At 38.0% G+C, this 14,593-nt stretch overlaps 1 protein-coding gene across 1 annotated transcript; it reads left to right on the top strand.

The window, feature by feature from the left end:
• Window positions 1-2,268: 2,268 nt before the first annotated feature.
• On the top strand, window positions 2,269-8,649 carry LOC114721737 (uncharacterized). The gene is made up of 3 exons (XM_028907617.1): window positions 2,269-2,367; window positions 8,080-8,184; window positions 8,266-8,649. The coding sequence occupies exons 1-3, from the start codon at window positions 2,269-2,271 to the stop codon at window positions 8,647-8,649; spliced, it is 588 nt and encodes a 195-aa protein (XP_028763450.1).
• Window positions 8,650-14,593: the final 5,944 nt, after the last annotated feature.

Below are 14,593 nucleotides of genomic sequence, written 5' to 3'. Positions count from 1 at the left end.
CTATGTGACATAGAGACAGACTGAGTATTGACGGGTAAATCTTAAGATGAGGCGAGAGACAAAAATGTAAGCTGAACAGACCTGACTAAAGGTAGAATAAGAAGGGCCTAAGACAGCAAGGTACTAGGGTTCACGCCTATCAGCATTATTCAGTTAAGCGTGCTTAGATGAAAGTAACCCAACGAAAGGTAACCGTTGGGAAGTTCTTGTAGAGGTCCTGACTAAGGTATAAGCAGAGTATTGGTTTAAAAGAAGCCCGGTATGAGAGAAAACCTAATTAGAAAAGTAAAGGGTGACTAGGATTGGTCCAATTGAGATTATGATAGTGAGGTGTTTTCTTCAAGGGAAATAGATATAGAAGAGAAGTAAGAAATGACAGAGAGTAACCTGAGAGATAGGTAGTCGTTGCTATGAGACCCCCCTCAAGAGAGGAATGGTTGGGCTAAGAGAGCTTGACCAGGGAATGAGTCAAAGTTGAAAGACGTCTCCAAAGGCTAATGGCTAAAAGTATGGTAAGCTAATAAAGAATAGGAGTCTAGACCCTAATAGGGAAGCAAGGTGACAACCTAAGCCTTGGGTAATTAGTTAAAGGTGCCTGACTAGAAGGTCACATAGCGGAGATGTTTTAATGATCAATGCCTGCTGTGTAATATGGTCACTTTATGATTAGCATATGACCATAGAAGTAATGGGTAAAGGTACAGTATCTAGTCAGAGGTATAAGTCAATGCCCTAGTAAGGGAACTGAATGTCAACTTGTACCTTGAGTAATCGATATGACCTCGATAGAGGCATGGTAACAAAATGAGATGTTTAAAGCTTGTTCAAATCCCTGAATAGAGGTGCAAATTCCTAAGGGATAGTGAACCAAGAGGGACAGAGATTATATGACAACGAATGAAGGGTCAATGATGACATTGGTGCCAGACCTAGATATCGCACAGAAAGATGATTAAACATTTGCTATGTGATGTGATGTGAAGAGGGTATGGTGATCAATACCGGCCCAAAAAAATAATTGGTCAAGAGGTGAAGAAAGTGAGAGAGAGTAAAGTGAGGCAAGATCCCTCTTGAGGATAGAGATGAAAGGAAATGAATAAGAACATGATAGTGGATGGTTGCATTGGGAACTAATGAACAAAGAGAGATAAGCAAGTTCCTTGTGATATCTAGAGCTCAATGATACTTAGATATATGATAATGTCAAGGACTAAAACAATATTCTTTTATGTCCCTAAGGTATCCAAGAGCATGCAACCATGGCAATTAGGCCATTAAGGAATCTAAGAAATGAGATTCCTATAGATAGATGCCACTGCTTATAAGATTGAGTACTCCAGTAGAGAGGCTCTCTTTGATAGAGATATGGTATTCGAGGAATGTACCCTGGCTGAGATTGCATGAGGAAAGTCTTGACCATGAAGTACCTCTCTAAGATTGGGAAGTGGTTCTCTGGATCAGAGTGACGCTGCTCTAGTAAGAGTAAGCTATCCTCTGAAGGAATGAAACAGAAAGCAAGTGGTTGAGTTGACGATGCTCAAGTTAAAGCAATCTGTCCTCCCACAGGAAAAGCAGAAGTAGCCGAGATAAGGCACAGGAGGACCTTACCCCAGAGAGAGAGTGAAACTGGTTAAGACAACAGAAGTGTGATATGCAAATAGATGCTCCTCGAGCTTAGTAGGGTACTACAAAATACTGAAGGATAATGAGAATGTGATGATATAAGTCCTCTCCTGATGCTGTCCAAACTATTAAGAGACAGCAAGGACTATAGAGTCCTAAGACAAGGCAGGCCGGCATTGATGTAACGGCAAGTTAGTGGGCTCTAGAGATGAGCCAATGCCTAAGGATTTGAAAGGCACAAAGAAAGGAAAGTGACTTAAGGAAGCTAAAACTAAGGGCTAAAGAAATATGGAAAGGCTAAGAATTCCAGGAGTTGATAGAAAGGATTGAGTAAGGCCTAAGAAGACAATATTGATATCTGTGATCAGTCTTGAAGAATAATTAGTCAAGTTACTAGCTGAGTGGAGGTGACTTATTTTATTACTCAACTCTGTGGTCTAGAGTCTTCTAGAGATCCTACGATGGCTCAGATTGATGATAGTATTCCAGGGTCATAGTAGATTGTAACATCCTGAGTTTTTATCAGGTTTCATAGCCTCTTTTGGGTTGATTTTGAGGATAGATTAGTGATTTAATCTTAATCTTAGTGTTTGGGTTGGATTTGAGGTATGTTGGAGGAATAGGTGAACATACCCCTTTCATGGTATGTTCGCCGCAGCGCACCGGGAGTTCCAGGTAGGGGTTGTCTTTCGGGCAGGTTTGGCCGCGGCGAAGTCTTGGGAACACTGCGGCGAAGTTGTTCAGGTGAGCAGGGTTTCCCTCTCGGGAAGGTTTAGCCGTGGCGAAAGTAGGGGTATGCCGCGGCGAAGGTTTTCTAGGCAAGCGAGAGTTTCCTTTCGGGAAGCTTTCGCCGCGGTGAAGATTGGAGTTCACCGCGGCGAAGTTGGGTTTTCAGGCGAGTAATGCCTCTCGGGATTAGTTCGCCGCGGCGAAAGGTCCCGAATCTATATAGTCGCGGGAGTGGTTCAGTGTGCGAAAATTAGAAAATCCGAAGGAGGAGAGAGGAGCTCTGCTAGGGTTTTGAATTTCTGGCTTGGAGGGGGCATTTCTAAGGATCCATTACCTCAAGTAAGTGATTTTAACCTCTAATCTACTTTTTTTCTTGGAATTTCTGAGGATTTTTGGTGGAACCCTAGGATTTTCTAGGTTGTGATGGAATTGAGGTTTTTGACCGATTGTTTTGAGTTTAATTGATTGCTTTGGGTTAGTCTAAGTATTTAATCGGTGTAGTTTTCTTGGATTTAAAGAATATTGAGTTTTTGAAGCTAGGGTTTGTGGAAATAGGTGATTTGGGATTGAGGTTGATAATGTAGAGGTTGATTCTGAGTTTTGTGATTTGGGTTATGTTAAGGAGGGTTAAATTGGATGTTTAATCAGTTTAGATTTGTTGTTGGAACCTTAATTGCTCAAATGGGATGTTTGGGTGTAGAGTTTCTATAGTGGGTCCTTGAGGTTATGAATTTTAATTGATGTTTGGAAAGGAATTAAGGTTTTAATGGATTGGTATGACTTTAGAGTGTTGCCTTGATAGTTATACCCTTTGAGTTGGGTAGAGTTGTGATGAGAGATAGGAATTTTGTGTCCCCAAGTGTTGTGTTGGCCACATTATTAGTTTGAAAGCTAATATATGTTGGTTGTGTGTTTATGTGCTTGTGTAGACCAGTTGTGAGTCTTGGTGGTGCACGGGGCCACATCATTGGTTTGTTGTTCCTTGCTCAGGCGAGAGGTAACCACTTTCCAATCCTTAGTACTTGCTTCTGTGGTATTGTGAGTAGATTTATGTTTTGTGCTCTGAGTAACAATTATATTCAAATGGTATGTTGTATATGTAAAAAGGAAAACCGTCTTGTGGGGTTTCGATTGATGATGAATGAAATCTTGAAATTGTGAAGGATATGCCACTGAATGAAGTTACTTATGAAATGTTCAATTACTATTTGATTATGGTTTGAGCATGATGCATGAATTGGGAATTGGTGAGAGTTTTTGATAGTTACTACCACGTGGTAAGGCCTCCATTAATGCATGATGGTTGGCTTAGTACGTCCCCCATAGTGAGGGATAAGCCTTTTGGCTCCCTACGTCCCCCCAGAGTGAGAGATAGGCCTTTTATGGCTCTTTACGTCCCCCATAGTGAGGGATAGGCCAGGTTCGGCTCTTGAAAATCCCCCAAAGTGAGGGATAGGGTTGATGGGAATTGCATCATTTCACTCGCATGAATTGTTGTGGCTACCTTGTTATCATATTATTTGTGAACTGCCCCACTTGACACCTCATAAGCACCTATTTAGTAGTACCTAGTATTGGAAAGGCTGGTTACTGGGACTTTGTCTCACCCCGTGGTTTACAATATTTTCAGGTGAAGTTTCTAGGTGTGCGCCTTCGGGAAGAGACGCAGAGGCTTGAGCTTGGTTAGCTCTAGACCTCTAGCCTTGGTTTATGTATGATCAGTTGTATATTGCCATAGTTAGGGTCTTTTGTGATATTTTGATTGTTGATCTTATTGTAAATTGGAGAATATGTTATCTCCTCGTTTTAGTTGGTCGAAGGCCTTTTCTATTGTTAGTAGAACTTTGATTTACGTTGTTGAAAACTATTTTATATGGGCTGATGTAGATGTGTTTTGTTACCCGGGCCGGAGGCTCGGAGGCCCAGTGGATATGAATGAATGATTTTAGTTGCATGCAACGGATTATGGGTTGACCCGAGTTTGATAGTCAATTTTTGAAAATATGAAATTTTCCTTCTACTATGGTAGCTTATTTTAACAGCTTTCCTTTTCTACTATAGTAGTGGTTTTATGACGGGTTATGATGTTTTGAGGTTAAGGGTTCTTACATAGATCCTGAAGAGGCTTACGGTAGAGTGCAGTAGCTCTCGAGGTCATAGTAGACCAAGCCTAAGAGAAAATAGCTGAGTCATAAGGGTAAGAGTACAGTACCTCTTTGGGAAGACGATGACCAGAGATCAGTTTAAGATACTGAAATCTCCTTCAGCGGTGGACTAATATAGAGAGAGTACCCTTGACTTGTTCCAGACATGTCTGTTGTCGTTTAGACTAGGCTCAATTCTGTTCTAGTCAATGAAGGAAAGAAAGGAGACATGCCCTTAAAGTAAAGAGGAATGACAGGGTATGCAGCAAAGAATAGATAAAGGTTGTATTAAGAGAACCCAACATGCCATGGTATAATAAAATACCAAGAAGACAGGTATGCTGTTGTGGTATTATAATGAAAGAATGAGCCTAGAGTATAGGAAGAATATGAGCAGTGGTGACAAAATGCTTAAAAGCAAAAGCCATGCTCATGTAAATGACAGAAAAGTATAGAACGACAAGTTATGTAAGTATGAAGTCCAGGGTTGAGACCTGGAAACAAGGTATAATAAAAAATTGAAGAGGTTAAAGTTAAGTATAAGTGAGGATATTCTCCTCAGTTAACCTCTCATTAAAGGTGAGAATAGAGGGTTGACTCAGAATTTCGAGGACGAAATTCTTTTGAGAGGGGGAGAATTGTAACATCCAAACTTTTGGACCTAGAAGTACCAGAAATAGCCAAAATTGGATAGGCTACTAGACCCCTTTTGAGCAGAAGTCCCAAAGATGAGAAAGGAAGTCAAAGCAGTTTTGGGGACTAAACTGCAAAGTGAAAGTTTTTAGGGGCTCAAGTGTAATTAAAGTTAGAGGCTCCAGTAAAGTCTCGAAGGCCCAAAAAGAGAAAAGAAGCTAGATACAAGCCAAGGGGTAAGTTACAAACCTCAAAGAGAGGATTATATGAAGTTAAGTCTAAGCAGGGACTAAACTATAAATTCAAAAAGTTATGACCAGCAAGGGCAAAAATGGAAGAGTGTACAGAAAATTCCAAGAAAATCCCAGAAAATGGAAAATAATATTCTAAGACTCTTCTATGAAGAGAAAAGATGAAAATACCCCTGAGATAGCTTAAATGGAATTTATGAGGTTATGGCTAGTAAAAGGTACACTATTTGGGGTAATTATTTAAAATAGCAAGAGACCTAAAAAATATATGTAAAAATGAGGATTAATTGGTTGAAAGGTTATGCTAATTTATAAAATTAGTCTCGTAACCAAAAGGCCAGTGGAATGGCTTTAATAAATTAAAGAGCACATTATATCGATAAAAGGGTATTTTAGTAAATGATTTTTATACAAGGCTTAAAGGAGGTGTTGTGGCCTGAGAAAATTCATAGATATTCTCTAGAATAAAGGAGAATTTATGGAGTAGACAGAAGAATTTTTTGAACCCCAGAAGGCCATAAAGAAAGCCGGAGAAATGTGGGCCAAGTAAATTCGGAGGAAGCTTATGAAACAAGTTTGATCCAACGGCTAGGATCTAATCTCCCATCTCCTCCACCACTTTTATGACACTTGGCATCTTTTAGAAGGTTGAGGTAAGCATGATGTAATAAGATGATGTAATGATGATACAAAAGTCCACTTGAACTTCCAAATTTGCCCTTACCCTTTCTATTAGCCACCAAGGGCATTTTGGTCCATTCAAGCCAACCTTTTTGGCTATAAATAGAGCCTCTTCCCCTTCATATTTTCAGCCAACATGAGTTTAAGAGGGGAAACTCTTCCAAAATTTAGAGAGAGAAACGTAGGGGTGAAGGCCAAGAAGAAGGAACAAAGTTCAAGCTTCAAGATCAAGGTATGTGGTGGCTGTAGCATTTGATTTGATACCTATTTTGAATTAGTTACTGTGCATATCTAATTCTGAAATTTTGCATGCTTAAAGTACATTCTGTGAGCTATAAATCCATGGGAAGAAAACTCTATTTGGATATGTGTACGATTTATGGTGATTTTTCAAATTTAGAGATTGAAATCTGAAAACAGTGTTGAACTTTTAGAAGAGTGTCGAGTTCCGTACAATTCCAGTGCTGTTCAGCATAGAATTGGTTCCTAAAACTATTTTTTGTTCAAAATTAACTTAAGGAGCTTTCATTGAGACTTGGAAACACTCAATTTTGATTTTTCTATAATTAATTATGAATTTTCAAAGTTGAGTAAAAATTCTGGAGATTCTGCATGAACAGTACCCGCGAACCAAAATTTCGAGATTTGATCTTCTTGAATCTAAGGCCCTCTAAACTTGTCCTAATTGACAAGAAATGGATCTTAAGGATGGGAAATAATAAGATTTATATTAGAAAAGTTAGAAAGAAAACCCTAAGACTAAGAGAAAGGGTTGAGGTTCAAGAAAGCTAGTCTTGAACTTTATGTAATCTCTCGGTCCTAATGGGTTGTGTGACCAATGTGATTATGTTTAGGATCTTGGAACATCTAAGAGGATGTTTGATGATGTTGGGTGAAAGCTACCATGGTTGGAAAGTCATGGGAGTCAAAGGAAAAGTGAAAGAAAAGCTTGAGGTGCAAGGTAGTGAACTTACCTATTGTCATTGCTTGATATGGTATGCTTGTGTGTTGCCGTGTACATGTTATTTTCATGTTGTTGTGACATGTTTTAGCTGCTGTAATTGGTATTCATGATGAGTAGATTATGTCTCCATGGCCATGCATCAAGAAGTTAGCTTTGAGCATGCTAGTATGTCACTAATTAACAAGAGAATAAACAAGTTGCGTGTAGTGCATGAGCATCCATCTAGCATAATTAATATGGTATTGTTTGCTACTGAGATTCCCCCAAATCTCACCCCCTCCCTAACCAACCATTTAGGTCAATCAATGATGGGCACTAATGGCATGAGAAGCAAGGAGTAGAAGTGGAGAATTATTGATGCTAATGATTGATACTAATATTCAATGTATAATTCTCCTATGTTATAATTATATTGTGAATGCCATGTATTTAATTATAAAGCTTATGGCATGTATAGGAATGTATGAGCATGAATGGGAAAAAGTAAGCCCATGTTAGGTATGCCAAAGAAATAAAAAGACTTAGAGTAAAGAGATGTTAAGGGATAAAACGTAGGTCATAGAGCAGTTAGTTTCAAGCTTCAGTTTGACCTATCATATGAATGAGTTAAGCTACGAAATTTGGTACACTTATAGTACACATCCCAAGCTTTAAAATGAGTGGTGAATCGCCTCATTTGGATGTGTATACGAAGAGATATGAATTTTCAAAGTTAAGGCGCAGAATCTGGAAAGTCCAGATTTTACCAAACGAATAGTAATCTTAATCCAATAAACTGTACGTTTTCAATGAGGATGAGTTCAGTTGAATATTTTTCTCTTAAAGAGTATTGAAAGATATTTCCGTAGAATTTTGGAACACCTCTATACGATTTTTCTAGAATTAGTTATGATTTTTCAAAGTTGGACCTGTAATCTGAAAACTGGACAGTGAACAGTAATTTTCCGAAAATTAACGTCCAAATTGAAATTTTTAAGTGTAAGACCATCCAAAGTGGTTTGGAATGGTTCTAAATGACTACTAAGGTACTATAATAGTAAGGTGTGACACTCAGGCTAGGCAGGAACAGGAGAAAGATGCTGCTATAGCTACAACAATAGCAGCAGTACTGGCACAATTGCAGCAACCCAAACAAGGTATAGCCGAGACAGCCCAGCCCGTACCATAAACACAATAGCAACAATAGGACACTGCTCCTATGAGACCTCAACCTACTACAGAACCTAACACATTGTAGCAGTGGATTGTTGAATTTGGGAAACACCACCCTCCAGGCTTTAAGGGGACCTTTGATGTGCAAGTAGCTGAGGACTGGATAACTCGGCTTGAAAAGATTTTTAATATTCTAGAATGTCCATTTGAGAGGAAGGCTCAGATGGTAATCTACAAAATAGAAGGGGAGGCTGATAGATGGTGGAAGAATACTGAGTTGGTCCTCCAGGCCAATGGAACCCTGATCACATGGGAAGTGTTTAAGGATCAATTCTTTCTGAAATACTTTCCTCGATCTATGACGGATGAGAAGGAGGCAAAGTTTCTTACCATAAAGCAAGCCATGAATAAACCCTTTGATAAGTACTTGGTGAGGTATATCAAGTTGTTCAGGAACTCCACTTATCTCTAGCATAAGAACGATGAATGCTAGTTTACAGAAAAGATGATTAGAGGGTTAAAGCCCGAGTTAAGAGAAAAGGTGGCCCTACGACAATTTGAAGTGTTCAATAAGGCAGTAGAAGTCTATTATATCACCGAGAAAAGCTAGAACCATGCAGAACTAGCTAAGGTAATCCCATAAGCTGTGCAGTTTGGGACAAAGACGGGGCAGGAAGGTACCTCCTTTGGTGATAGCTGGACAAAGAGGAAGTTTAATTAGAATAGGAGATAGAGGTGAGGAGTATGATGAGGAAGTACAGAGAATGTCGACCAGGCAACAAAGGATGTTCACTAAGAAAGGGAATGCAAGTGTTGTGACCGTAATCACAGAGATAGGCCGTGTGCCATGGGTTAAAACGTGTACTTCAGATATGGACGACCCTGACACTTTACCAGGGAGTGCCTGCAAGGTGCCGACTATCACATCCAGTAATATGTTAATTAGGAATAAGGATATTTCTAAACAATTAAGGGCCAAAAAGGATAAGGAGAAATAGAAGATTTATGGTGGAAAATAATTATTATGGTTTTCCAAGTTAATTATAGAAATTTGACTACTTAAGGAAAATTGGTCAAAAATAATTATGGAAAAATATTTCCAAACCTCAGCAAATTAAGAAAAAATAAGGATAATGGTCCTTGAGAATTATATGAGGTTATATAATTGATTTTATGACCAAATTACCCTTGAAAGGATTACAAAGGAAGTTAACGGTGATTTAGGCTAATTTGAGGCCTTTTATTTGGAAAATTCCAAATAAATATTTGGAAGAAGAATAAAATTCTAAGAAAATTTTTATAACATCCCAAGGAATTATAAGAGATTATGGAATTAAAAGGAGACCCTCAAATATTCAATATTTTTCCTAATTCCTTTGACAAGTGGAAAAATCACTAATGAGAAGGGAAATAGCTTTCCTTTTTATTTAATTAATGGAAATTTGAGATTTGGATAAAAAGGGAATTTTGGCAAGAGAAAAATGAGGAGAATAAATTATAGATCTAATAGATAATAATTACAGAAGCCAGAGTACTATAATTATAGAAAAGAAGTTAAACCCAGAGTACAAGTGCACCGATAAAGTATAGATTAGAGTCTTGCGCTTTGCTAGGCCAACAATTTACCATTTATTAAGACCGTAATAGAGAGTAATTAAAGTTGCCAAGTGGCAAGCCTTAAGAGGAGAGGATCTTGACTTTGAAAACTAATTACATTTGGATTTACTTAATTAAGAAAGAAGTTTAAAGGAGTAGGGAAGTGACACTTGGCAAATCATTAATTGTTGGTGGTCGGGATATTTTGTGCACTTAAGTGAGCTCGTTCTCCCCTATTTTTTAGATGTGTGGTTCAGCCATGAGAGAACAAGAGAGGAAAAGAGAGAACTTGACGGGTGAACAAGGAGGAATCAACCACTTTGGATCAAGAAAGCTTGGAGTTAAGGTTAGTAGTTGATATTCTATTGTTCCTTGCTTAATTCTCTTGAATTTGATGGTTGGAAAGATCATTTCTTATTTCTCCTTGCTGCTGGCTAAAATGTATGATGTGTAGGGGAGAAAGTTTTGTTGTTCATACATGTTAGAACACTTGAAATCTTGGTTGTTCCAAGTGGTTTCCACTGATTGTATGTTATTTTTTAAGAGATTTCTTTGATGCTTCTCAAATTGTACTATTCAGCCATGATCATAACTAGACCCTAGGATGTGTTTTTTAATGTTTTGATTCCTCCATTATGTTTAAAATGGAAAATGGTGTAGGATAAACCTAAAGAACAAGTGTTGGAAGCAATAGAATCCAAGTTGTAATATTTGGATAATGAACCCTTTTGCTTCGACTAAGCTGCAACTGGAAGAAGGAACTTTTTTTTTAAATCCAAGTGTATATTTAGATTCTACATGAAAAATTATGTAGGAATGAACCAAGAAAGAATTTTAGGGCTTAAGGAAACAAAGCTCAAAAATTAAAGATCAAAGGTTAAAGCTTTAAAGGGCAAGGGTTTAATTGAGTTTTGTTATTAATTTTTGATATGGTTGAAGGGAATTGAAAGACGCGCAATGGAATAAACTTTAAAATTTTCAATCCCTTACCCGGATCTACCAATCGTGTTTAAGTCAAGTAGTAAGAAGCATTTCGATGTTCGGTCTCTTGGTGGCTCGGGGATTCCGCTGTTCAGGATGCCTCTGCTCGCCTCTTTTATCGCTCGAAGTTGACAACTCTGGTCGGCTTCCTCTACCGGTATCCACACGAACAGCTCCCCAATCACAAACGACGTGCTAGCGCCTTTTTGTCTGTCTAGGGTTTTTTTTTGAAGAAACCGTCCTCCCTTCTCTAGTTTTGGCTGTCTCTCATCTGCTAGTGTTTTCACTCTCACTCTTAAAACCCTAGCTCCTCATATCAAATATATAGGATGCTATAGGTATTATGAATGATATTTAATTTCAAAATTAATCTTAAATTAATTCTGAAATTAATACAATATGAAATATTGCCTAATCAGATAAGAGAACAATTAAATAAATATGGTTTATATTAAATCCGTCTCACAGATTTAATTCACCTATTTATTTAATTCAAAATAAAGATATGACGGAATTAATTTATATAGATCTAATTTATCCTTATAAATTAAATCTAACAATTAATATCTCTTATATTTATATAATATGTATATATATATATGAATATATATATACACGTCCACCCTATATTATTCATTGAATCTGGACATATCTTAGATTCAATGAATCTGGACATCATAACTCGTGTTGGGCTATTTTGTGTACGACCCTGTTGGCCCATATGAAGTTGGCAGTGGGCCATTAACTATAATGACTCACAAGTCGTAAGCGGTCTCTAGCAAGACATCACGACTACCCAAATCATATGAGGATCACTGAACGATGTAACCTTTCATATAACCATATCACGTCCCTTTTGTCACACGACATTTTGGTCATGGGTGAGGCATGGAGAACGTCATCCTCCTATTCATGACCGTTACTTTCTCGATCCCTGAGTAGTCTGAGTATAGAAACGGAACTACCTTTCCATTATAGTATGGCCATACATTTCTCAGACTCACTCATCAAGGGGCCCAGTAATATCTCTCTATGAATGTGAGGGACAAATTCCTTCTTGACCATTCACATTCCTCCGCATGAAAAACCACTAAGCCTGAACATAGTCTTTATGATCACTCGGTCAAAAGTGACTTTTGACTAGGTCAAAGCTGAGCGTTTCTCATGCAGGAATTCATGATGATCTCAGGTCAAAGGGCACAGTGACATGGTTTGTATATGAGAGAAGCTTATGACTTAACCCATGCAGCTCTCTCATAGCGGGTCGGTCCAACACCTCGTACTCTTACGTGTGCCCATGACTTTGATTTATATCTCTATATATCTTCAAAGTCATACTAGTCTTATTTCATCTCTGCTCCCACATAAATGACTGACCAGGGACATTTAGGATAAATCATGAGTTATCCAAGGATAGTCATCATAGTAAACATGCAAATAATATGATAACATAATTAAGAAATTCATAAATCAACAATGTTCATAATACAATGATTGGCCATTAGGGCACAATTTCCAACAATGGTTTGGTTGGTAATGTTGCTACCCCTTTAATGGTTTGTGATGTTAGGGTTTGTTAATTGTGGAGGAGAGGAAGAAGGTCAAAGAATCAAAGAGCATTTGAGTCAAGGTAGTAAGATTTAATTAACTTTAATGTTGATTGTTGCATTGATTGCTATAATTCCATAATTATATTTGACCAATTTTCTTTAATTAGTCAAATTTCCATAATTGGCTTGGAAAATCATAACAATTATTTTTCACCAAAATTCTTCTACATCTCCTTATCATTTTTGGCCCTTAATTATTTAGGAATATTCCTTATTCCTAGTTACCATAGTACTAGATGTGACACTTTACAGCTTCTGTGCCTAAAATCTAGACATAAGAGGGGGGTGAGTCCAGTCATAAGATAATTGACAATATCAGCATACCAAGGCTCTTTAACAACCACAGCATATAAAACGGAATCAGGGAAAGAATCACAAGTGAGTTCAGAAGAGTCTCCTCCCCTTGTGTCCTTTGGTAACCTACTTAGGTGATCGGCTACATGATTTACTGCCCCGGCTCGATCCTTTATCTCAATGTCAAACTCTTGCAGTAGCAAAGCCCATCTTATCAATCTTGGCTTGGATTGTGGCTTTTTGAGTAAATAGCAGACAGCCGCATGATCTGTAAACACAACCACTCAAGAATTGATTAGATATTGCCTAAACTTATCTAAGGCAAAATCAATAGCAAACATTTCCTTCTCAGTGGTGGTATAGTTGACTTGAGCTGGGTCAAGTGTTTTAGAAGCATAAGCTATGACTCTAGATTGCTTCTCCTCCTTTTGACTAAGTATGGCACCTACTGCAAAATTAGAAGCGTCACATGATAGTTCAAAGTGTAAATGCCAGTTAGGTGCTATTAGAATGGGAGGTGAAACAAGTATAGATTTAAGAGTATCAAAGGCATGTCTATAGTTGTCATCAAAGTTAAATTCCATATCTTTTTTCAACAAAGTAGCAAAAGGTAAGGCAACTTTACTAAAATCTTTAATAAATCACTAGTAAAACCCTGCATGCCCTAAGAAGGATCTCAAATCTTTAAGACAAGTAGGATAAGAAAGTGAGGAAATGACTTCAATCTTAGCCTTATCAACCTTAAACCCCTTTTCAGAGATAAGGTGGCCTAAAACTATCCCACTATCTACCATAAAATGGTATTTTCCAAAATTTAAGACTGGCTTCTTATCTATGCACCTCTCAAGGGCCTGCTTTAGGTCATTCAGGCACTGATCAAAACTCTCCCCATAGACTGTGAAGTCATCCATGGAGACTTCCATGTTTTCCTCAAGAAGATCACTAAAAATTGCCATCATGCACCTTTGAATGGTACCCGGAGCGTTACACAACCCAAATGGCATCCTACGATAAGCAAAGGTACCAAAGGGGCATGTAAATGTGGTTTTGTCCTGATCCTTAGGGGCTATAGGGACCTAAAAATAACCTGAAAAGCCATCTAAAAAGAAATAGTGTGATTTGCCAGATAGCCTCTCTGACTTTTGATCTATGAAAGGGATAGGGAAGTGATCCTTTCGTGTGGCATCATTAACTTTTCTATAGTCTATGCACACACGCCATGACTTTTGCACCCTTATAGGGATAAGCTCATCTTGTTTGTTCTTAACCACTATCACCCCGCTCTTTTCGGGTACTACGTGTACCAGACTGACCCACTCGCTATCAAAAATGGGATAGATAATTCCTGCACTAAAAAACTTAGTAATCTCTTTCTTAACTACATCAAGGATAAGAGGGTTCGGTCATCTTTAAGGTTGCCTTACTGGTTTTGATCCCTCACTAAGGAGAATCCTATGTGCGCAAATAGCCTGACTAATTTTAGGAATATCCACTAAGGTCCACCCTATTGCCCTCTTATGCTCCCTTAAAACAGATAAAAGTCTCTCTTCCTCACCCTCAGACAGCAAGTTACCAATGATAACAGGTAATTGCTCATTAGACTCAAGGAAAGCATATTTCAAAGTAGGGGGTAGGGGTTTCAAATCAAGTATGGGTGGCTGCAAAACAGAAGGAATCAATTTATGAAGTTCAAGAGAGAACAGATTACTCCCCTTTCCTTTAACCAATGATAGTTCTTGTTGAATATGATCAGCTTTGCAATCGCCCTCTGTCACACCTTACTTATATAGTACTTTAGCATTCATTTAGAACTATTCCAGACCATGTTGGATGGTCTTACACTTAAAAATTTCAATTTGAACGTTAATTTTTCAAAAATTACTGTTCACTGTCCAGTTTTCAGATTACAGGTCCAACTTTGAAAAATCATAACTA

The sequence above is a fragment of the Neltuma alba genome, unplaced genomic scaffold (genome assembly GCF_004799145.2).
Source record: "Neltuma alba isolate B1F8T4 unplaced genomic scaffold, ASM479914v2 tig00000318_pilon, whole genome shotgun sequence".
In the NCBI taxonomy this organism is placed as follows: domain Eukaryota; kingdom Viridiplantae; phylum Streptophyta; class Magnoliopsida; order Fabales; family Fabaceae; genus Neltuma; species Neltuma alba.
Note: the sequence above shows the minus strand (reverse complement) of the source record. Positions and strands in the feature narration are given on the sequence as shown.

What these genes read in the sequence shown, in the direction of transcription:
- LOC114721737 (XM_028907617.1), top strand. Translation starts at nt 2,269, where the DNA reads ATGTTCGCCGCAGCGCACCGGGAGTTCCAGGTAGGGGTTGTCTTTCGG. An exon ending in ACTGCGGCGAAGTTGTTCAG is followed by an intron (nt 2,368 to 8,079) that starts GTGAGCAGGGTT and finishes TGTGACACTCAG; the next exon opens with GCTAGGCAGGAACAGGAGAA. An exon ending in TAGCCGAGACAGCCCAGCCC is followed by an intron (nt 8,185 to 8,265) that starts GTACCATAAACA and finishes ACATTGTAGCAG; the next exon opens with TGGATTGTTGAATTTGGGAA.